General features: G+C 36.8%; 1 protein-coding gene across 11 annotated transcripts in view; it reads left to right on the forward strand.

The window, feature by feature from the left end:
- ATF7IP2 (activating transcription factor 7 interacting protein 2) overlaps positions 1 to 25,695 on the forward strand; it is a 90,214-nt gene that overhangs the window by 56,333 nt on the left and 8,186 nt on the right. For 5 of the 11 annotated variants that reach the window (XM_072608947.1, XM_072608992.1, XM_072608964.1 and 2 more), the window contains 6 exons: positions 398 to 496; positions 1,226 to 1,404; positions 5,161 to 5,231; positions 7,913 to 7,974; positions 17,302 to 17,371; positions 20,275 to 20,360. In XM_072608947.1, coding sequence (XP_072465048.1) covers positions 398 to 496; positions 1,226 to 1,404; positions 5,161 to 5,231; positions 7,913 to 7,974; positions 17,302 to 17,371; positions 20,275 to 20,360 — 567 coding nt within the window. Of the gene's footprint in view, positions 1 to 397; positions 497 to 1,225; positions 1,405 to 5,160; positions 5,232 to 7,912; positions 7,975 to 17,301; positions 17,372 to 20,274; positions 20,361 to 24,459; positions 24,606 to 25,695 lie in introns of those variants that run through there. The other 6 variants (XM_072609008.1, XM_072609017.1, XM_072609027.1 and 3 more) reach the window with 3 other exon arrangements.

Below are 25,695 nucleotides of genomic sequence, written 5' to 3' on the forward strand. Positions count from 1 at the left end.
TTTTGCTTTTATTTTCTAGCTCATCTGCCTGGTTTTGAGGGTTTAAGAAAACCATTGTAGGGATCTCTTCTGCTTTCATTAGCATAATTAACATTAATTGGTGATTTAATCCTATTATTTCTCTAGGACCTGATTTGTCAAACCTGCTTTGATGATTTTGTCTTAAATTCCTGAATGCCTCATCTGATTGACCTTACGTGTAAAATGTCTCCACCAGCTCACATCAAAATTCTCTGATGTAATTTCATTTATTTAGGTATACGCTCTAGTTTTCAGAAAAAAATTCCAACAAGTAGCTCATCTTTCCTCTGGCAAAAAAAAAAAATTAAGTAGAAGATACTTACACTTTATTCAGTATTTCATTTTGGCACTTTTTTCTTTTTTTTTTCCTTGTTAGAGAAAAATAACAAAACTTGATAGATGTATTAAAGCTGCATTAAAATCTCAGAGGACTGGATTGGAATCAAAAATACCAGCCCAAAATCTGGCCTGTAAGGTACTGTATGATCTTCCGACTATAATCAGTCAGTTACTGGTAAATGATTTGTAACATGCATATGATGTCAGCCTTTTAAAAGAAATGAGATCAGCTCTAAAGACACTCAGGAAGCCTAAAAGACCTTCAGCATGTTCAGGCTTTGTTTTCTGCCCTCCTCTTGTCAGATTTTCCTGTGACTCTGAGTGTCCCTGGCTTGTAGGCATTACTTTTATCATCTTAGTACAGTGTCATGGCTAACATCAGAAGAGGAAAGGGTACCAATCAATGTAGGTTAGTAATGAACATAAATTGGAATATTGCTCAGAAGTTTGAGTTCAAAAACATTTTAAGCTTTTAAGCCTGTTTTTTAAAATTTCATACAAGTTACTTTGGTCATTCCTGAGCTAAATAAAAGAACAAGAATCTCAATAGTGCTTAAGTCATGTTTTTTTTAAAAAAAATTTGTATTCTTACCTTTTGCCCAAATGTGTGTTCATATTATCTTCTTATCTAAACCCTCTTTTTTCTAAATTTCCATGTTTAACTTGAGGATCTAAGAGTTACAAGATCCTACAAGTTACCACTTACCAGTAAGTCTCCTTAAAATTTAGAGACTCTAGAATCCAAGAATCTTCTTAGTACTTAGCTGTTTGCTAAACTTGCCCCCCCCAAAATTACTTGAAAAGTAGCATCTGAATTAGGTCCTTAAGAAAACGATGTTTCCCTTCCCTTCCACCTCCTATTTAGCAGGCCAAAAATTCAAAGACTGTCATATTGAATAAGAGTCAAGGGGCTGAGAAGGAGAGCCCAAGTGTGGAATTGACTTCTTCGAACAGTAAATCATCCAAACCTTCAGAAATCTCTGTTAAGGAAGCCAGGCCAAAGAATAATTTGACTTCAGATTGTGATGAAGTTGTGGCTGAAAGGTAAGTTAACCTACTTATTGAAAAAGTGTAGCTGTATAAATTGATGTCAAATTGTAAATGCATCGTTTTCCCTATTTAAATGGGAAAATAAGAGGTCATAGTTCTTTATAGAAATTAGAATGTATTTTTCAATGAGAAAATTGATTTGGAATTTTCAGAAGACTTTTTTGTGGTTGCCATTTTGACGATGCTGTTTTCTGAAGTTAAGTGATACACTTTATCGTTCTGCTGCTTCCATTTTTAGTGTAGAGCTGGGGTTTTACATTTTAAGAAAAGATCTAAAATTTTTGTGTGCAAAATTGTACTCATAAACTGATATGAGACTTTTAAAAAAAGTCTGAAATGAACATTTCTAGGTGTATTAAATGATATCCTAATCTCTCCAACTTAGAATCATGGATTTTTGAGCTAGAAGAGACCTGAGAGGCTGAGTCCAACCCACTCATTTTACCAAGGAGGAAATTGAGGTACAGAGAGGTTAAGTTGCTAGAGCAGTATTTGAGGCAGGATTAAAACACAGGTGCTCCTGACTCTTAAGTCTGGTGCTCCTTCCATCGCCTTCAGAGTGGATAGATGGATTTCACATCCAGTAGCTGTGTATAAATAGCTGCCACCACTGATCACATCTTGGGCATCTAAAATTGTTGGCGTTAGCAAGGGAGTTGCATTTTAACGAAGGAGTCCAATCAGTTAGCATGGACTAGAAGGTTTGGGAAATTCTTTTGAATGAATGAGCTCTAGCGGCTCCAGTGATTCTCAATGGTTTTGAGTTTTCGTATCCCATTGGTTCATTGATTTTAATGACCAAATCCTTCTAAAAATGCTATGTGACACCTACATGCATATTTCTAAGAACTCAGAAACTTTATTACACTTCTGTTTTCAGAGAGGTTGCATCATACACTTGCCAGATTAAAATTCTTCTAGAAATATGGGGGTGGGGGACATCGTTTTCAGTTTGAGTACCTAAAATCAGTTTATACATGTCCTACTTGGTCATTAAATATTGATCTCAGATTAAGAGCGTTATCCTAATTTAGTAAGGCTTGATCCTTCTACACTCTTTTCTAGGGCCTTCAAGGGGAATGAATGAAAATCTCAGCAGAGGGGAAGGGGGAGACAGGGAGGGTGGGAGGCAGTTTTTGGATGGGCTTTGTAAGCTGGGAGGGCCCTTCTATTTTGATTGATATTTATATGGTCAGTGAACATGGGATGGGAAGAGAGGGAAGGAGTCGTGGCAGGGAGAGAAAAGGAATTCCAGTACCTTTCTCAATGTCCCATTAATTTGGAGACAAGAAGAGTTCTTCACAGCCTTACATTCCAAACTTTTCAATTAGTCAGTAAGCCTTTACCAAGATTTTACCACTGTGCTAATCTCTGGAGATACAAAGAATTACGAAAACAGTCCCTCCCTCAAGGAGCTCACATTATGGTGGAGATAACATACAAACCACTATGTACGTAAAAACATATACAGGATAAATTTGAGGGAGATCATGAAAGGCTTCTTGCAAAAGCTGAGTTTTTGTCAGAGAGTGAAGGAAACCAGTAGGAAGAGATCAGAGTGGAGAGCATTCCAGTCATGAGCACAACCAGTGAAAGTGTATGGAATCAGGAAGTGGCGTTGCCTGCATGAGGATCAACACAGGAGCCAGTGTTACTTATTTGTAGTTCATGTTATGGAGGAAAGCATGACAAAATTAGAAAGTTAGGATGGGTGGTGGTTATGAAGGACTCTGTTTAATCCTAGAGGTTATAAGGAGCCACTGGAGTTTTTGAGTGGGGCAGCGGATTGGGGAATAACAGGTCTTCAGAAGACCTTTATTTTAGGAAGATCACTTTGTTAGTTTATTGGAGGATCAGCTGCAGCAAAGAGAAGCTTGTGGCAGACAGACAGACCAGCATGCTGTTACACTAGTGAGGTGGCAAGAGCCCGCACCTGGGCAGTGGCAGTGTTGAAAGAGAAAAGGGAATATATTCAAGAGATGCTGAGAAGGTAGAAGTGATAGAACTTGGCAACACATTGGATATAAGGAGTGAGTGCAGGAGAGGATTTGAAGATGATACTTAGTCCGTGAGCCTGAGGAACTGGGAAGATGGTGGTTCACTTAATAGTAAGAGGGGAGAATTTGGGAGGGGGCTGAGGAAATGATGAGTTTTGGGGCGTGTTGACTTTAGGATGTTTGTGGGACATAACTTATTTTAGAAATATTAGTGATATCCTTTAACATATTCCACATACCAGTTACTCTTAAAATTTGCATAGCTCAAAAAAATCATCCTGAAATGAATACACATCAATTCAAAAAAGATTTGTTAAATGCTTTATACGTACAAGGTGCTATGCTAGTAGAAAGAGTTACAAAAAACAGTATGGTGCACACTCTGTACTCTTGAAGACCTTCCAGTGTTAGGGGATAGAGGAGACATGTAAAAGATGGTATGGTACAAACAGAAGTAGAAGTGCCTGGAGAAGAACTTAGCAAAGTATTATGAGGACTTTGAGGAGAGAGTGATCTTGTTCATTTTAGGATAGGATGGAGGATAGTAGTACCTGAATTGGGCCTTGAAGGAAGAAAGGGATTTCAGTAGCTGGAGATTGGTGGGGAGAGAATATCCATTCCATGTACATAGGCAACATGAGCAAAGGGACAGAGATTTGAGAGGTTATAAGGAATGTGGAGTAGTTCAATTTGACAGGACCATGAAATACTTTGAGGGACTGTGGCAGGACTTGAATACCACTACTAGAAATTTACACTTTATTTGGTAGGAATCTGGAGTGACTGAAAGATTTTAAGTAGAGAGGAATGACATGATTAGAACACATTGCTAACTTGGAAAGAGACTTGGCTAAGGCCAAGAAGACTAACTTGGGGGAGAGCGGTTTATATTAGTTGTGGTGAGAAAAGATAAGGGTAGTTGCAGTGGGAATGGAAAGTTAAGGAAAGATGTGATACCTATTGGTGAAATAGACATGACATATCGAGAAATGACTAGATATGTGGCATGAGGGAAAGGGTAATCCTTCTATCTTATATGACTTGATAGTTGTGCACTGAAGCTAAGCAGAGAAATTAGGGAAAAGGGTGGGTGTTAGAGAAAGAAAGAGTTAAATTTTGAACTTGTTGAGTTTGAGTTCCAGTGGCACATTTAAGTAGGGGTATCCAGCCTGCTGTTGGAGATATGGGGCTGGAGCTCTGGGGAAAATTTGGAATGCAGATTATAGATTTGGAAATTATCGATAATTAAAATACATTTCTTCCCTAGAACTGAACAGCTACAGAAAAAGAAAGAAGAAAATTTAAAAATAAAACAGAAGAGGAAAAAAAAAGAAAATAGCAAAGACTAAACACCCTCTCTCATCTAGTGAGAAAACCTTGGGGGGGTGGAGGGAATGGAAGAAGTAAGGAGGAAAGGACTGAGTAGAAGGGATAATTTATGTATATGCCACATTTTCATATTTTAAACTCAAGCAAATTTTAGATGATTTTTATTTTAAGAATTTTAGGACACACCTTTGAAATAACTGAAGTTATTGTTGCAAAACCAGGATTGAAAATCACGGACTTTTCTTTCCAAGTCATTTTTTCTCATGTTTGGAAATCATGGTAATTTTGTGGGGGGTTTCCCCCTTATATTTTTTCAGTTGTCAAATGAAGCTCGCTGAGAAAAGTTAAGTTAGAAAAATGCTAATCATTTCATGGTGATGCCTAAAATTGCATGTTCAGCGTGTTTTCTTTTTTACCATTTTAGTAACAGTCCTGATGTTCTGCTGATTTCTGAGGAAAATGGTAATTTGAAAGCTCCAGTGACAAGGACAGCAGGTATCCTGAGCTAACTAGAAAGTTCCTTAATGGTAGACTTCTATGGCTAGAAAAAATGAAAACCTTCACATTAACTTATTAAATGGCACTATTATTAATGTTCATGCTCAGTTCAATAGGTGATGCACTGTCTTCACATAAGGTACCGTATTAACAGTTGCAGTTAATAACAGTCACTGTGCAACTTGATCTACATTTATCCAAATAATTACTCATCAAACGTATGTGTGTGCACACACACACATATATATACACACGTATACACACACACACACACATATATAGTATAGTACAGTATAGTAATATCTTTAACATTTTTTGTTCAATCAGTTTAAAGCCTCTTGGCTTTTCACCATGTTTTGTGTTATACGTTTTTTCTTTTTGCTACTTTAACCTACTTCGAATCATTTGTCTTTAAGGAGGAGTAAAGAAACTTGTTTTTAAATTTTGCCTAGGGTATGAAAAGGTATAGAGCCGTTGGAAACAAAACAAAACATTTCACAACAGTCAGTGCTGTTCACAGCAGCCTCTGGCACCTTGGAGCTAAACTCTAAGTGAACTCCTCTACCCAGCCTTTGAGCTTGGGAACCTGAACTCTAAGTGAACTCCTCCATCCAACCTTGGAGCTTGGAGCTAAGTTTACTCCTCCATGTGTATAAATAAACATATATCTTTGAGCTCGAGGTATGTTTTGTCTAATTTGTTACCAAACCCTACTCGCATCGGTAAACAGCAGATTTCCAAAATACTGCTTTTACATTTCACACTCACTTGTTCTTTGTTCAGAAACTGTATATGAGCCTTAGAAATTTCAGAGAACGTTGTAGACTAAGCCTGCTTATGTGCACGTTCTCTGGGTGGTTGCGATTGAAGAACTCTTTAATAAAACTTTCATCTTTTCTCCACAGACATTCGTGATATCAGATTTATGACCCATCAAATATCTAAACTCTTTTTTAAAAAATTAACTATTTATAATTTCCTGGAAGAGTAAGAAAATTTTGCTTTGAACATATTGTATCTTCTTAGTATGTGAATTCTTTTCTTGATTTTTTTATATTTTTTTTTTGCCAACTTCCTTTCTGTTATCATATAACTCATTTTACTTTTTAAAAATCACTATCTCTTCCCACGAAATCCCTTTCCCCTTTCCTTCCCCAGTGTTAAAGAAACCTTTTACAAAACAACTTATATAAATTGCAGGTTGTCAGTTTCAACTTTTTAACTACTAACAGTCATCTTAAGGCTGGTACAGCAATTCTCAAACAAAATCTTCCTTATTTCTAACTATTTTTTTTTTTATCATTTGAAAGCCTTAGTTGAATGAATTTAAGAACATTTGTCTCAAAAATCTTTATATTACATACATAGCTGCTGTAGTCTCACATGCCTATAACTATAGAAATTGTAAGTTTCTACTTTCCACAAAGTTAGGAAAGACTTTATAGTTTATTCCTTCCATGTGATCTTAGACAAGATGAGACTGAAACCATTTCCCACAATCTGCCCCCATCAGTAATAGGATGCCGTTTTTCTGAGTGCCTTAAAATTTTTCATATATGTTTAAAAAGAAAAGACCAAGGTTAAAAACTGTACACTAGGTATTTTGAGTTTTGATGGAATATATTTTATGGGATAATTGTGTATGTGAAGCTTAATCCTTCCTACATGTGAATATATTTGATTGAAGAAGTAAAGTTACTTTTTTTTTCATCTTCTGTGAGGGGTGAAGCATAGTTCAGTATAAGCAGTCTTATTTCGGAGGAGTTCACATGAATCCTATTCAGTTGCAGGGAACTAGCTTTCACTCCTAGATATCAGAAATTCATAGTTCAGGTTATATCTTCTCTCCTCTGGATTTCAGAAAACAATCTGACTCAAATTCTTTGTGAGAGATTAATAAGATACTCCATTTATAGACATCCTTCTAATAGACTCATTAAAATGAAAGGAAATTGCCTAAAGAATTTTATAAATTTAAGTATTTAAAATTAGCATTCATCCAAAAATAATAGCATTTTACGAATATATATTACCTGACAAATGTATTGGCTTACAAAAGGAATTATGGCTTGTTCACGTCACTAAATTCCTCTATGAATTGCATCAGCATTACATAAAATGTGAGAGAGAGAGATGGCCACAGGAATAACTTTTTCTCAGAATTATGTAGACCTCTTAAGGATTACATGTACCACGAAGTAAACCTTCTGGTTAATGGCCATCTTGATTTGTCACATATGTATAGACTGTGTATCATAGTTTATGCCACTGACTTTTTTTAAATCTACCAGATTATCCAGACTTGCTCCATTTTGTGTCTCTAGACAGAAAATACATGGAAGATTCAGGAATTGTCCGTCTCAGAAAAGCTGATCAAAAATAGAAACTGTTTAGAATTGGGGGCAGTTGGAAAAGATGGCTAGCCTCCAAGTTCGATCTTCCTCAAATTCTAGGCCTGTTTTTGGGTGGACATTTTTGGAAGTATGCTAAGAGAATTTGTTGAGTGGGTGAAAACGATCTTGAGCAAGTTAACCTGTGTTAAATTTTATTGTTATGAATTGGGAGCAGGGTACGGTGTTTATAGCTTTTTATTTAGAAAGTCCATGACTTTGTTTTATCATCCCAGTGTTTCTATTTCCAAATGTTGACATTTTAACAATCTGTTGCTTTCCTTTCAGATGGTGAAAAAATGGTATCAGCAAATACCAGTGATTCACTTGGTTCTAAAACTAAATCTAAGGTAAGTAATAATAAATTTGACATATTACCTGTGTCTATACTTAGGTATAGATAGACATATACATGTATGTGTAATCAGCTGAAACAAGTTATATTAGAGGTTTGATAGTGATATATAGTTGGCTGATTTTATAGGGTTTTATCCATTCAGTCTTTGGAAAATGCTGATGACAACAAACTTAATAACTCTCCAGTCTGCAGTACAGTCCACAATTAGGAAGGCTTTATGTATTCTAAAACCTAACTTCTCTAGTTAGTTTAATAATTTGTGCTTTCAAATGTCAAGATAAAGGTATCTTATTGTACTTGTTTTTTCCACATCTGCCACTTACATTGGCCACAAAAACCTTTGGGAATGTTAAATTGTAGTAGTTTCTAAATCCTCTAAAACAAACTATTTAAAATTATCTTGTTACAGGGACTATCGATAAAGCGTTAAGTCAGGCAGGAAATACCATGTCTTGTATGGAGATTTGTGATAGGCTCCATTGGTTGACAAGACTGGCAAACCAGCACAGTTTTAGCAGTTGTGGTCAAGGTTGGAGAAGACAGCTGGGTCTTCTAGTCTTTGGGGGTGGGGTGCAGGGAGAGATCTGAATGGAGGTATTTCTAATGCTAGACTACAGGGAAGTGGGGGCGGGGGGAGGCAGGTGAGTGAAAGCTAAGCTAAGTGTATTGATCAGCAAAGCTGGGTCAAATCCAAATCTTTTATGACACAGAAATGCAAAACAGAAATAGTACAAATTGCTAAAAAGCTGATCAGCTCTTCTCTGAATCAGAAAGATTAAAATTAGAGTTATCCCCATTGCCCATGGGAGTTTAGAGTTTACTTCACCATGTACCTCTGGATGGTTTGGGGGCATTCCTAGAAATGGGAGAGATGAAAGACCATTTACAGGTGGGATTTATCAGCAATGATAAATAATTAGGAATGACGAAGAAAGGGTGGTAGGGAAACTAACTGAATGGCTCTAGTAGTCAGTCTAGTACAGGAAGAGCCTGATGAAACAGGACTCCAACCTCCAAGAGGTCTGACTGAATCAAAATTTCCTCTTGGGAGATGTTGGGGAATTTCTCCACCAGAAGGGAGTTGACTTTCTGGGAGTATTTCATCTACCAGCAGATCCAAAAGAGACTGGAGGTCAAATAAAGTGAGCACCCAAAATGAAAGGGAAAAAAATAGATTAGTGCTCTAATAAACCACCTGCCTCCCGTTCTCAGTATACAGATTTGTATACCTTTTAGACCTACTTAGAGTACACAGCCAGTCAGCATCATCCTGTGGTATGTAAATGAAGCTTAACTAACCACTAAGATGTCAGGTCCCCGTATTTGTAAGAGCCATTAATGGAAATGATAACCCCTCCCATATCTGGAATATTATAAAAGAGCAGAAAAGCCTAAGGTGCAGACCTGGATTATTTGAGGTGGGTGAGAGACCTTGTCCACACATGATAATCAGAATGAAGATTCTTAGTCACATACAGCATTTCTAGAATGGCCTTGTTCTTTCTCCGCAGTAAACAATCATAAATTGCTAATTTGACAGCTAGCTGCTCAGTTAAGTAGTTTGAATCTGGGAACTACTGTATACATAAAGGAGGCAAGTACGACATTCACCTTGCTCATGCCTGCCAGTCACCTTCAGGTGGAGAAATTCAAATTAATTCTACTTGTAATTGACCCTCTGCTACGCTGATTTCATATGGTACTTGATTCTGTATCTACCTAAGTTACTTTTCTATGTCCTCTAGCTCAACTTTCCCTTCTGAGCCAGTTTAAAATTCATCCTGCTTATAAATCACTGTAATTAAAAGGAAAAGACTTATTATCTCCTATAATTTTAGTTCCTGGGAAAATTCCAGGACATCTTTTTGTTATATTTTAAGACCTACAAGCTGACCTGATGTAGTTTCACAAGATCTGATGTCTGTCTTTGCCTGTGCTTGTCAATTAAGAAGGGTCTTATCTCCCTAACAAACCCTCCTAGGAGCCATGCTATCTCTGGTTCACTAACTGTGGCCTCAGGATGCAGATGGGTCTCATAAACCAATCAAACATTCCTTAACGACTGAGAGGGGTAGATGCTAGCCCCCCATGTGCCAGCCCCACCCATATGCTAGCCCCACCCATATGCTAGTCCCCCTCGTATGCTAGGCCCCCACCCCATATGCTAGTCCCCCCAATATGCTAGCCCCCCATATGCTAGCCATCTTTCTTTGACATAGCTACTCTTTTATCCCTACCCTCTGTAATCAAAAGGGATTACAGACTGCATAGTACTTTCCCTTTAGGTTTCTATTTTAAGATACATTGACAGTCACACAAGCTTAATAAGTAATTAAGTTTATTCAACAATACTACAGATATTGAGAGTTAGCAGATAGATAGATTAGGTAGACAGACAGATGGATAGACAGACAGACAGATGGACAGATAGATAAGACAGAGTAGAGAAAGAGAAGAAGCACATCACCAGCACCTGACACAGAACCTGGGGAGGCTTCAAGGAGCAGTCAGAGAGTTGGTTGGGAGAGTCAACAGAGTGGGCATCCCCACTAATGAAGCAGAAGACCTCCAAAGATCCCTTTCCACACTGTCCTTTTATACACGTAGCTTTAGGGAAAAGCGGCCATAGAACAAAGGTGGAACTCCCAAATTTCCAAATGTTTATTTTTATGTATGTGCTCAAGCATAAGCCAGATCCTTGAGCACGTACATATTTTCCATTAAGGAGTTTTCCTTTAAGAAGTGCAAGATGACCCTTAAGATAAAGTTCGTTCCACCCTGACTACATGGTTCGTTTGTTCTTTTAATATTTATGTGATGGTTCCTTTGTACTCCCTGTCATGCACATCCACTTTAAGTTACATTCCCTATGTCAGGTCATGTGATGCTCATGCAAGGGGCTGGGGAGAATCTTTCTGGTTTACGTAACACCCCCATATTTCTGTGATTCCCTGTAACCAATCACATTGTTTTTCCCCCTACCCAGTTCTGTCCTTTGTTCTGTGTTTATAAAAGAAGCTGTACCTTCTCTTCTGGGTCTTTTCCAAAATGAGGTATCCCTTTGACCCACTTTGTTAACAGGTTCACACCTTGCTAATACACTCGTAAAGCTTGGAACTCTGTACCTTTATTAAATTTTGTTGAGACAAGATTTAAGGTATAATGACGTGTACTTTCATTTCCAGTGTTAGCAGGTATGTTGGTAGAAAATAAAACATGATTTCATGAACTGTGTGGCCCCAAAATTCCAATCTGCAACAGGACGACACTGAGGCTAGAGAACTCTGAGTAGTTTCAGTTTATTAGGGAAACCAGTGGGCCCTAAGAAACTGGATCCAGGAGTCTCTTCTGCAGTCAAGGAACCCTCTGCTTAGTTTTGAGGGAATAGTTACACAATTTAAGAGCGTACTAAAATTATTTTAGAATGAGATGGTAAGACTCTTTGACTGATCAGTTCCAAAAAGGGGAAAAGTTACATGATTGGTCAACGGTAGGAAGTGGAACTCTGTGTTTGGCCATAGGAAGTGGCCAAAGGCAGGAACTCCCATGTTTGGTCAAGGGAAATGTCCCTCAGTCACCTGTTTGTTTACTCAGTGACCAGGCAGTGAGATTCCGAGACTTCACACCATTTAATCATGGCTAGGCAACAAAATTCTGAGACTGCCCTGTCTATTATAACCATCTGACACTTAGAAAAATAGGAAACTCCAGTGTTCTGGAACCCAGTAACCAATCAACAAGAACATCGAGGTGGGAGAGGCGGATTTGGAGAGGTGAGCAGGTCTCTATCTCTAGTCCTAACATAGATCAATATAGGCCTATATAACAAACTATCAATCATTTAAACAAAGTATGATTGATACATAGATGTTGTCAATACATGACAGTCTTATCCCAAAAATATTAACTATCAGAACTAACTTAAACTTCGTCATATTCTGTTTATCTCACTAAGATAGTCACTGATACCCATTAAATCACAATGAACTGATTAAATTGAGTAGGGGGTATCATTTTCATAGCATTTTTTTCAGTGGCAAAGAATTGGAAATGGGGTAGGGAGAGGCAGTACCCATCAAACAGGAAATGGCTGAACAAATTCTGGTATAAGCATGTGATAGAAAATTATTGCACTATAAGAAATCATAAAAGGATGGTTTCAGAGAAACCTGGAAAGACTTGTGTGAATTAGTACAGAATGAAGTGAACGGACCCAGGAGAACAATTGATAATTATAACAATATTGTAAAGACTGATAACTTTGAAAAAATGTAGAAACTGATTAACGTAATTACCCACTATGATTCCTGAGGGTTAATGCTGCCCATACCTTACAGAGAGGCCATGGATTCAGAGTACAGAATTAGCATATTTTTTGGACATATCCAATGGGCATTTTTTTTTTTGTTTATAACATATACATGTTTGTAATGGGGCTTTTATTTTGCTTTTCTTTTTTCAGTGGGAGTGGGAGAGAAGGCGTATTTTTTTTTTCCGACTGAAAAAGATGTATTTTTTTTAAATGGAGTCAGTCTTGCTCATTCTACTTGCCATGAAGTAGTAGAGTACAAATTGAGGATGTCCCTTTAAACAACCCCATAGCACTGTTTCTTTGATCTTACCAAGCTGCTTTGTCTGGGAAAACTCATAGTACCTGGGTTCATCTTCTTCCTCTAAAATATATCTAATGGTATTAGTTTTCCCTTGTTAGAGTTCTGCGGATTCTTTGTATTCATATTTTCTGAACATTTACTTCTGGGAAATTTTCCTTGATAATTTCCAGAAATATGATGCCCACATTTTTTATTTTTGTGAATTCTCAATTCTCAATTCTTTTATTTTTGTGTTTTTAATCCTGAGATTGCCTGTGTTGTGATCACTCTTTTGGGTCTGTGGCTTGGCTCTTTGTTTTGTAGTAGTATGGATAATTCAGTGACTTACTTGTGAGCCCTATGTCAAGCTGTTTTCTACTCTAGTTTAAGTGATAATTGTTTCTAGGAATTTTTTTTGAAGTTTATTATTTTTTTCTCCAGGTAAACAATTTTATTCCATTTTACTCTTGTTCATTTTATGTATCCTTTAATTTTTTTCATTTCTAGTTTAATTTCTTCATTTAAATCTCTTTTTTTTGCTTCAAACTCTTATGGTTTTTCTTAGCATTACAATTCTTAATTTCTTTAAATACTATTTTTATCCTTTTCAGAATATCGCTTGGAATATACGGTATTGTTTATTTTTCCTTTTCCAATTGCTATGAGTACTTTAACTGATTCAGCAAAAATTTTTACAGAACTACTGTGTGTGCCAAACATGGTGTTAGGCCAGGCTAGAGATGCATATACAAAAGTGACACATTCCCTTTCCTCAAGGAGCCAACATTCTGCCGTGGAAAGACACAAATGTTCTCATCTAAGTGTGGGATATAAAAAATCAACACACTATTAACTGGGAGCGTGAGAAGAAGCCTTTTATAGGAGAGATGGCACTTGAGCTGAGCTTTGAAAAGGACAAGGGGTTCCAAGAAAGGGAAGAGAATGCTTTTTAATTGTATAGGTACTACTGTTTACTCTTTTTATAACAAAAAATCTTGGGTGGTTTTTTAAATTCTGTCTCTTCACTTTGGTGTTTTGTTTTGTTGGGTGTGAAAAATCTAGCCACTAGTGCATAAAGCAGACTTGGTCCCACCCTGAAGAGGGATACCTGTAATGTCTGTGGTCACACAGCTTAGTGAATTGAGGACCATATTTGGAGTCAAAAAGACGTAGGTTCAGATTCTGTTTCTGCCACGTTTTGTTAGCTATTGAGCCTTGGACAAGTCACCCTCTCAAGAACCCCCTGGCAACTCTGTGAGCCTCACAGTTTTATGATCTGCATCAGTGGTAGTAGTTTCTACACTAAGGGTTCCCCACACCAATGAAATCACAGGCCTAGGTTAAAAATCATCTCTTGTAAAGGTACCTCAAACTGGTTAAAGACTAGTGGCAGGATCAAGGCTGGTTTATGGATTGATGGTAATTTGGAAGCACTTGTCAGTGTAAATATCCACGTATACCCCTAAGTGGAATAAGTATTAGAAAGCATAATTTGTGAAATACTGAAAGGTAGAGGAGTCCATCAGATCATCTACAACTATTTTATTCATCATATTGCTCTTGGAAGACCATTTTCCACGTTCTCCCAAATTCAAATAAAGTTAGATGCTCAACAGAGGTGAGATTTGTTAAACACCATAACCGTAGCAGTGGACAAATCACACCTTTGCTAATTTGCACATAAAAATAGAGTGTGTTCTTTCTCAATTAAGTTGGTCAAATGATATGTTCTCCCAGGAACAGCTGCAAGAATCTCTATAAAGTTCTTTTCAGTTCAATAGCCTGTGTTTCTGTGATCCTAGATTTCAAGGTAAGAGATCTTACTGCTGCCTCCTCTTCCTCCTCCTTCTCCTTCTTTTTCCTTCCTCCTTCTCTCTCCTCTTCTTCCTCTTTTTCTTCTTAACAGTTGAAATAAAGAAGGCAAAGAAAGTTTCCATGACTTTTATAACCACATAGCTATTAAACGTTTGAGGCAGGGTTTGAACAGCAGGTTAAATCTTCCTAACTTCTAAGTCTAGTCAACTTTTTTTGTCGTCGTTCAGTTGTTTTGATTGACTCTTCATGACCCCATTTGGAATTTTCTTGGAAGAGGTACTATAGTAGTGTGCCGTTTCCTTCTCCAGCTCATTTTACAGATGAAGAAGCTAAGTCCTCTGCCTTCAGTTCTGGCGCTCTATCCATTGCACCACTTTGCTCTGCCTAGTAAAATACTATAATGTATAAATGTGTGTATTTATGCATATATTTTCTAGTAAGCAATATGCAGTCAGGTAGTGTGGCATAGTGGTTAGAGAGCTAACTTTGAAGCAGGATTCAAGTCCTGCCTCTCACACATACTTTGATATGTTACTCAAGTCATTTAACCTCTTAGTGTTCTAGGAAAGTCTCTAAGATTCTAAGTTGAAAAAGTTTCGATCTTGATTGGTAGAATTTTCTCACTTAAGAGTTCCCTGCATTAATGAGAACACTAATCCATATGCCATGTGTATCCCTGATTTTAAGTCATTATATTCACAAAGGAAGGATGACTCTTTTAAGAATTACAAAAATGCTAAGTAACAAATAAACCCTTATTATTTAAGGTTATATTTATATTTAGTGTGTAATATAAGGTTATATTTATAATATAAGTAATATAAGTTTATATTTATGTGAAGCATCATAGTCACAAACATTATGGAACAAATTATCATCACAATTTAATTGGTACTGTCACTGAGAAATTAACGTAGATGACCTTCGAGGTCATCTTTAAAACCCTTAGATCTGTGTACAGTACAGTGCACAGTAGTTCCACTCTTAAAGTGGTCTGAAATAGAGCTGTCAAATATGCAGCCCTGAGCCCCCAAGTGCAACCCAAATCAGATTAAAATATAATTGGGAAATATTTAACAAAATAAAAACATAATAAGGTAATAAATAATTGTTACTGTGTGATTTTTCAAGTCAGTGTCTGCCCACAGGGATCCTTAGATACCGTTTAGTGGCCGCTATTTCTATATGAGTTGGACACCACTAGTCTAACTGGTCAAGATTAAAAATGAAACATACAAGTCCGATACTGATTATCTTGAGTAGTAGTCATATTGGATAATTACAATTTTACCATATTCAGTTTCTTTTTAAAAATAAATTGTATTGGTACCTTCAGTCTTAATTACACCAAAATTTCTCTCAGTAGCCCTTTTCCCACCCCATCTCATAGTCATTTCATATAACAAAGAATTTTTTTAAGAAAAAGGGAAGACAAAAAAATTGATCAATAACATTGAAAAAGTATGAAAGTACATGCAATGTAACATATGTACAAGCTTTCCAGATCTGCTGTGGAGTGGCTAATGTTTTACCAAATCTTTTCTTTAGCGTCATGCTTGTTCTTAGTAATTTTGCAACATCCACTTTTGGTTTGTGGCGGTCCTTTGCATTTACGTTGCTGTAATCATTGTGTATATTATTTTGTTGGCTCTGCCTTCTTCACCAAGCATCAATTCATTGAAATCTTTCTATGACTTTCAGTGATCTATATTCATCATTTCTTAATAACACAGTAGTATTCCATTATATTCACATGCAGCAGTTTAGCCATTCCCTGGGTGATAGGCATGTACTTAATTTTCAATTAATCATTCCCCAATAGATCAGTATCTACTTTTTTTCCAATTCTTTGCCACCACAAAAAGTGCCGTTATAAATGTTTTCATGTCTATGAGGATCTCAGTGGAGTACATGCCTCTTTGTTGAATCTCTGAGTAAAAAGGTATGGATTTTTCTATTCACTTAATTTGCATAATTCTATCTAGTTTTTTAAAAATGATTTTTTTTTTTACTGATCCATGTGGCTCCAGCAAAAATACACTGATAAACCTATTTTTCCCTCAGCCTCTCTAGCATTGATTGTTTCTATGTTTTGTCATCTTTGTCAATTTGATGGTTGTGAGACAAAACCTTAGGGTTGTCTTAATTTTCATTTATGTGATCAGTTTTTTGGAACATTCCTTCATATGGTTGTTGCATTATTTTTGCAATTCTTTGAAGAACTGTTTATTCGTATCCTTTGAGCACTTATTTATTGGGAAATGTCTTTTGGGCTGTATTTGCTTTATTTATACATATATAAAATATATGTGTGTATAAACATGCAGATAGATATGTACACACATGTATATACACATATATAATCATGTATACACACAAACACATAAATACATCTGTTAGTTTATATATCTTAGATCCCAAGTCCTTGTCTGAAAAATTTGATGCAATGATTTTTTTTCCCCACTCAACTACTTCCCTTCTTATCTTTATATGGGGAGGGCAGAGGGACTTTATTTTAACATCCTCACCGTTCGTAGCAAAAGACTAGAAAAGTCAGAAATGTGGAAAGACTTCGTTCCATATGGAGATGATTCCGAGAATACCTTTTTGTCAACATGTAGGACCAGTCAGCTTCACTTTCTTGTCTTCCCTATGACATGAATTCAGACTCTGCATAGTGTGTAATCCCGAAAGGCTCGAGGGAGTTGGTCTCCTGTTTCAAATCTCTACTCTGCTGGATGACTTATTCTTGAAACTATCTTAGCCTATAATGCATTTTCGACCAACAAGAGCAGTGGTGAGGGACAAAGACTCAATGCTGTGATACAGATTTTGTTAGGCAGTTGCTTATTTCCTGATGCAAGTTGGTTTCCTGAGTGACAAAGCTGTATTGTTTAATGAATCCTTCTTAGGCTTCAAAGGAAAAAATGAAACTGGAGGTGATTGATCTGACAGAAGAAACCAGCTTAAATGGTAAAACAGGTAAGGAACTAATTTTTTTTTAGGCAAACACATACATTTTATACATACATACATACGTATGTATATGCATATGTATACACACACACTATATATATATGAATAAGGAGAGGGTTGGTTCTTTAAGATGCCTTTAACATAATAATTCAGCTGTTGTGTTTATAAGAAGTTAATACATATTGACTTACTTAGCTACTTCCCCTATTGTAGGAACTGGGATTGTCAAATTTCCTATATAGAAAATAAAACTTAGAATTCTATTTTTAAAGCCATTTATTTTGCATCTTTTTTTTTGGACAACGCACTGTTTTAGATGCTAGGGATACAAAGCTGATTCATGATAGTCCATGATAGTCAGTGATGCTTAAGTCAAGTAGAGGGAATAAGATATGTACATGAATAACAGTGATGTACCTAACTAAGGTACAACCAAGGGCTCTTCCAAATTCAAGGGTGGGAATTCCCCTATGTGTGGCTATTAAGCTCTGGTAGTATTTAATTTTTCTTCATCTCTTGTTTGACAGATATTGAGAGGCTAGGCCCATGATCCCACTACTTGTGGTTTAAGCAAAAGAAGTAGTCTTTTTTTTAAAAGTGAAGTGATGGAAGACTGAGGAATGTTTATATTAATGTTTGAACTACAACTTTTACCTGTTGCTCCTTATTCCTTAGACTAAGTTGACATTCTTCTACATGATAGTGCTTCATACATCTGAAGGCATAGCTGCCATGCTCAGGTTAAGTTTTCTTTTCTTCAGGAAAAGCACCCCCAGTTCCTTCAGCTCACTTTTATAGCCAGATGTGTGGTTTCAGCTTGTCAGTGTCCTTCCTAAAGAGAGGACAGTACTTCAGTTTTGCTTTGACCAGGACAGAGTACACTGGGAAATTTGACCTTCCTGATTCTGGACACTATGCTTCTCTAAAGTCAAATTTTGCATTTGCATTTCTGGCAGCTATGCTTGTGGGCTGGATCTGTCACCTCCCCATCTCCTCTAGCAGCTTGTTCCCTAATCATTCCAGAAGATGAGATATTTGCTTCTTTAATTGTCACTTAGGTGAGGTTTTAGAAATTCACCTCACCTCTTTCCAGGAGAAGTTGTTGGAGCTTCAATTCTGAGTCGAACTTGGGCCAGAAAGTTATAGAGTTCTTAAGCTTATCCAGAAAACTTATCAGGAAAACAAAGATAGGATATGTTCCTGGAACACTCGTTCTTCTGAAACATGGCCACGCTGTCCGGTGGTTTCATGGTTTTTCTTATCATTTGTACCAGTTGTGTTGCCCTTGCAGCTGAACACATCCTTTATGTGTGGTGAATCGGGAACAAGTCAGTCTGAGATTAGACAGCTGGGGAGTATGCATTCAGATAGGTGACACGCAAAGTGGTATCAGGAACTAACTAAGTGCTGTTGGGAGCATCTGTGCTCCATAAAATCAGTAAGCCATGAGACTTTTTACCCTGTGTAAGGACTCTAGAACAAAAAATTGAAAGGATTGTCTGCCTGTGGAATTTAAAAAAACGCATTAGTGGGAACACTGCCAGCACTTAGTAACAATATTTAAAAATTGAACAGTTAGAGAGCAGATCATTCAAGAAAAACCTACTCAGAAAGAACATTTAAATAATAGTAGCTCCTTTTACACAGTGCTTTAAGCATGATACAAATATCTCATTTTATAAAGTACTTTGCAAATATTATCTCAACAACCTCCCGACAACCTTGTGAGCTAAGTGCTTTTATTATCCTCATGTTACAGATGAGGAAACTGAGATGAAGTGTTTTGCCCAACTCCCACAGATAGTATCTAAGGACGGATCTGAACCCAGGTCTTCTGGCTCCAAATCCTGCTCTCTATTCAGTGTTCCACCTAATTACTTCAGAAATACAGAATCAATGAGCATTCATCGTCAAGCAGCTTCCACCTCCCATGGTGCAACTTGTAGAGAATTCAGAACTTTAGTGCTAGTACTCTTTAAGTTTAATTATACAAATTTTATCTTATGTATTTTGAATACTTTTGTTGCTATTTTATCATGCTGGTATTTTTTCTCTAAACACATTCATTTCAATGTACGTGCTTTATTTTTCAGTGCAGAATATTCTTGGATTTTTTTTCCAATCATGTTTTCAGGCTCTCTTTTCTTCCTTCAACTCATTCCATGAGAATATAGATCAGAAGTACTCAGCACTTCACCTCTTGTTATTTCCTGTCTGGTCTTCTGGTCTTTACCTTGTTAAGACATTGTTACCAGATTAATTTTATTACATATGCCCCTTCATCATTTAAAATCTCTGTATAAGAAATTAGGCTGATAGTTGCTTGTTGCAGTGTATTCAAACTCCTTGCCTTCATGGATTTTGATCAGCTGGCTCCAGGTTATCCATTCAGCCTTTTCTACTCCCCAACATGAGCACATTTGGTAAATCCAGTCTTCTTACCAAAGAAGGTACTTGTACACCTCACAACTCTGCCGTACACATATTCTACAAAGCTTTACTTTGTCTGAGAAAAACAGAGGTGTAAAAATAGGTTTATTCCATTTTTCATCTTTGGCATTCAGTTCTTGTTTTCCCGTTATTATTAGAAGTTTCTTGAGGTCACAAATTTTGATGTCATCATCCTATAATGATTCTAGCACACTGCTGGGTACTTAACAAAAACTCACTGAAAATCCTAGGACTACTCTGTTGGGGAAAATTTAATCATTCTGAAGGAAAATTCTTCCAGAGGAAACATATCTTGAACAATTTTTAATTTTTTTCTGTTTTATTTGTTCTTCAATTTTTGCATACAACTTAGCTTCTATGAAACATTTAATACAATAGAAGCTTTGCTTTCCTAGAGATTATTATATTAGTAATTACTGCAAATGGGATTATACCACTGAAACTATTATTATTTTCAGAAACTTTAGTAGAAGTCCTGGCCTTACCTGTAGCAACCAGTGAAAACTTGAAGGAGAAGAACTCAGTGGTACAAGATTCAACACAGGTACTTGTTAAAGATTATGTGATCATTATAGAAATTTGATATATATTTTAAAGATTTAGTAATTAGTTATGTATAGAATTAATGCTGCATGACTTCATGAAGGAATGAGAATATTAAAGATATAAAATCTTATTCAGAAGATGCAAGGTCTTGATATATGAACTAAGTAGGAATGGTTGCCACAAAGGAAAGTAAAAAAAAAAATAACTAAGTACTGGGAATATCTCTTAAAGTTTAAGAACTGTCGCAACAACCACAGTAACCATTTTTTGGTTTATTCATCATTTATTAGTGTGCTAAACACTGTGCTAGTCGCTGGGCAGGATGCAGAGTTTAGGTAAGACACAGACCCTGCCCTAATGGAGTTTAAAAAATCTAATAGGGAATAAAACACAAATAATTACCATATCATTTTATAATACCAGTGATTTACAAAACATTGAGAGGAGGAAGAGCTTGTTATATTTGGGAATCAGGAAAGGCTTTTGGAGAAAGTGACATTTGAGTCGGGTTTTAAAGGGTGATACAAAGTCAATAGGATTGAAGGGGATGAGGATATTCTAGGCAAGAAGCTTGGAAGTGAGCAGAAGTACAGAGGGTCGAAAGCGAGGCAGAAATTTGAAGCAGGGATATGGTTGGAATATGGAGTGTGTTGTGTGGAAGAGAGTAAAATAAAATAGGAAGGTATAATGGTACCACATGTGGAAGGTTTGGGATACTGGTCATTATCTCTGTAAGGAGATCTTCCATCTTTAATCTTCGGGTAAGAGAAATGTTCCTAGCTCAAAAGTAAGGAAGATTCTTCTGGCATGGAATATAGTGGGCAGAGAATAGACTGTTGCTGAGAAGGCCACTGCAGTAAGTCTCGACCTTTGCTTAGGGCCTTTATTGGAGTGCTGTCCGTATGAATGAAGAACATAAAATGGACATGAGAAAAACTGCAACTCACTTGGCAGCTGATTGGATAAGAGGGCTGAAAAGAAAGTATGAAGTCAAAGGGACTCCCAGTGTTTCTAATTGAGTAAAGAACATGGCCTAAGGCCAAAAATTTCTTTTGTTTCAAGGAAGAAGGTTTGGGGGAAATCAGTTAACAAGCCTTTATTGCCTTACTTTCATCCTGTTGTGTCAGAGATACTGTGCTAGGCACTGGGAAAGAGAAAAGTGCAGTTTTGGACATGTAGAATTTGGGACAGCAGTGCAACGTCCAGCTGGAAATGCAATTCTTAAAGCTCAGGAGAGATAGAAATTTGGAAGTCATCAACGTTAGATGGGTGGTCATTAGAGCCAGAGGAATCAGTGAGCTTACCAAGGAGATAAACACACAGAAGACAGCCAATGATAAATCCTTAAAAAATACCCCCATTAAGAGGCTGGGAAGAGGTTCTAGTGAAGGAGAAGTAAAAGAACTATGTGTCTGAAGGAAGGGAGAAGATAATATCTGGTAGGGAAGGGCTGATTAACATCTGAGAATCTGCAGAGAAGTCAGAGAGGACCGGAACTGAAAAATGTGGTTGGTTCTAATGGTTAAGAAGTCATTGGTGAGACTGAAAAACTTGTAAAAACAAAATCATTACAAGTATCATGGTATGTGAAAGGGTAAGGAGACTGGAAAGGTAGGAAGGGGGCCTGCTTATAAAGGGCTTTAAAAGCCTTTGATCCTGGAGACAACAGGGATCTCCTGGAGTTTAGTGGATAGGGGAATGACATGGTCTCACCTGCACTTAACGGCACAATAAAAAAAAAATTAAATCACTGTTTTCAAAAGAAAGTATTGAACAGGAGAAACAGATAAATGATAATGAAATCTGCCCTGCCAATATACACTTGTTTATTCCACAAGCCTTTTTTAATTTTCTTATTTTAGCTGTTTAACTTTTTAAGATATAAAGAGTCGGGATAAAATTTACATAATTGTGCTGCCACTTTCAATATCAAAATGGAAAAAGAATCAAGACACTGAATACAGGCTGTGTTTTGCTGCTTTTTCATCTGTCTGGCTAGTTTTGGTTCTGGGCTCAGGAACAGTAACTTTAGTTAACAGAGTAAAATGAAAAGCCGTGCTAAGATCCTGGAAAGCATGTTAATGTTAAAATGCAGTTAATCAGCATGCAACTTTTTTGTTGTTAAAATGATTTTAATTATTGGAATGGGAATGCACAATATTTAAAATAAAAATTTTTAAACCTGAAAAAACCCCAAACATATGTAAGTATTCCAAATTACAAAAAATAAGAGAAATGCAAATCAAAACACCTTATACCCAGGAAATTGGCAAAGATGACAAAACAGGAATGGTGATTGTTGAACCTGTGAAAAGATAGGCACATAAATGCACTGTTGGTGCAACTGTAAATTGATCCAACCAATCTGGAAAGAAATTTGGAATTATGCCTTGAAAATGACAAAAAATATTTTAAGCCTTTGAGTAAGGTCCCATTGTTAGACATGTACTGTACCAGTATATTCATAGTGGCACTTAACTTTTTTTAATTACATGCAAAAAATTTTAGCATTCATTTTTTAAAAAAATTTTGAGTTCCAAATTCTCTCCCTCTTTCCCTTTCTTTCCCCTTCCCTAAGATAGGTTATACGTTTGTAGTCATGCAAAGCTTATTTTCATATTAGTCATGTTGGGAAAGAAAAGACAGACAAAAAAATAAACTTTAAAAAATATGCTTTGATCTGCATTCAGACTCCATAAATTCTTGCTCTGGAGGTAGCTAGCATTTTCCTTCATGAGTCCTTCAGAATTGTCTTAGATCACTGTATTGCCGAGAATAGCTAAGTTGTTCACAGTTAACCATTGTATGTTATTGCTGTTACTGTTCCCCTGGTTCTACTCACTTCACATCAGTTTATGTAAGCTCATCATTATTACAGCACAATATTATTCCATTACGATCATATAGCAGAACTTGTTTAGCCATTCCCCAATGGATGGCTATCCCCTCAGTTTCCAATTCTTTGCCATCACAAAAAAGAACTGCTATAAATATTTCTGTAAATATAGTCCTTTGCCTTTTTTTTATGTTTTTGGGATATTGACCTAGTAGTATATGCTCATTTTTCTAGCCATTTGGGCCTAGTTCCAAATTGCTGTCCAGATTGGTTAGGTCACAACTGGTTGGAATTCACAACTCCACCAACAATACATCACTGTCCCAATTTTCTCACATCCCCTCCAACATTAGTCATTTTCCTTTTGTCATATCAGCCAGTCTGTTAGGTGTGAGGTAGTACCTCTACGTTGTTTTAATTTGCATTTCTCTAATCAGTGATTTAGAGCATTTTTTTATATGACTGTAGATAGCTTTGATTTCTTCATCTGTAAGCTGCCTGTTTACATCCCTTAACCATGTATCAATTGGGGAATGACTTGTATTCTTATAAATTTGAGTCCATTCTCTATATATTTGAGACCTGAAGCCTTTATCAGAGAAATTTGTAACAAAAAAAAAAAATTCCCAGTTTTCTGCTTTCCTTTTCATTTTGGCTGCATTGCTTTTATTTATGTAAAAACTTTTTAGTTTAATGTAATCAAAATTATCCATTTTACATCTTCTAATGTTCTATCTTTTGCTTGGTCAAAAGTTCTTCACTTAATCTATAGATCTGACAGGTAAACTATTCCATACTCCCCTAACTTACTTGTAGTATCATCCTTTATGTATGTCTACATCCCATACTCATTTTGACCTTACCTTATTATACAATTGGTCTATAGCAGCACTTTTTTTTGTTGTTTGAAGCAAAAAACAGCTGGATGTTCATCTCTTGGGAAATAGCTAAACAAATTGTGGTACACAAATATAATGGAATGGTACTATGTAAAACAAACTTGAATCAAGAATACAAAGAAACATGGGAGGACATATAGACCAAGGCCAAGTGAATTAAGAAGAACTTGACAAGGTTTTGAATCTTAATTCCTTAGCCAGTTTTTGAAAAACTAAAATACATACTGTTTATCTTTGTGCACTGGCACAATGTCTAGAACAGAGTAAACACTTACTGTTTATTGAATGAAAGAAACTGCATGACTATGAGACTCTAGAGTACAACTGCTTTAAATAGATGTTCAATTTTGTACCTTTTCCAGCCAGTGCACAGGCCTGCTCGTCTCTGACCAAAGTTAAGACCAAAAGGAACCTTTCATTGAGGATACAGTTCTCTGCCTCTTCTCATCATTTTTTTCCCACTGCAATGATGAAAGAATAAATGAATGGAGCATGTATTAAGTTCTTACTATGTGTCAGGCATTGTGCTAAATAACAGGGATACAAACAAATTTTTAAAAGAGAGAGTTCCTAGGGGCAAAGCCAAAAAGGCCGGAACTTTCCTGAGCTCTCTCAGATTTCCCTCTCCACAACTTTGAAGCACTTCAAAACAAATTCTGCAATGGCAAAACCCATGAAAGGATGGTGTGAAACAATTGTTCAGCCCAAGACAGCTTAGAAGGTTGGCAGGAAAAGTTCTGTCACACTAAGGTGAGAAGAGAGCACAGGCTATAGCAGCACAGGAGGTGCCCAAGCAAACCAGGAGCAGGCCCTAGGAACAACTGAATCAGGTGTTTTGGAGCTGTGTCAGCCCACAGATGGTAAGGGGGTCACAAAATGGTCAGAAGGAGATTACAGGGCTCCCTTTGCTGGCACTGGGCACAGGACTCTGTTACATTACCCATACTCAGATCTGGATTGCAGTCCCAGGGTAAGGAGGAGCCAGAGCACACCAGAACTTGCAGCCTCTAGGGAGTTGGAACCCTGGTCCTAGTGACCAGGGCAGAAAGAGTACATATGGTCTCACACAGACCACAGCACAGGCCAAGAGAGTAGTAAACAGTCCTTAGATCATACCACATGGGAAGAACCAAAAACTTGCAAGTCCCCATAATTATTTCTGAAAACATCCACACAAAAAACCTAAAGTTGGGATACTAACCCCTTCACCCCAGGAGCAAAGCCCTACTTCAGCATAGAGTTAAAAACCAAGAAATAGGTTGGGAGAATGAGCAAAAACCAAAAAAGGATCTTGACTGTAGAAAGTTACTGTGATGACTGGGAACACCAAAACACAAATTCAGAAGATGACAACAAAGTCAAAATTGCTACATTCAAATCCTCAAGAAAGAATGCAGATTGGTCTCAGGTCATGGAAGAGCTCCAGATGGACTTTAAAAATCAAATAAATGAGGTAGAGGAAAAATTGGGAAAATAAATGAATGATGCAAGAAAATTCTGGAAAAACTTGGTAAAAGAGGAACAAAAAAATACTAAAGAAGATAGCACTTTAAAAACAGAATAGGCCAAATGGTCAAGAGCCACAAAAATCCCATGAA

The sequence above is a fragment of the Notamacropus eugenii genome, chromosome 1, assembly GCF_028372415.1.
Source record: "Notamacropus eugenii isolate mMacEug1 chromosome 1, mMacEug1.pri_v2, whole genome shotgun sequence".
Lineage (NCBI taxonomy): Eukaryota > Metazoa > Chordata > Mammalia > Diprotodontia > Macropodidae > Notamacropus > Notamacropus eugenii.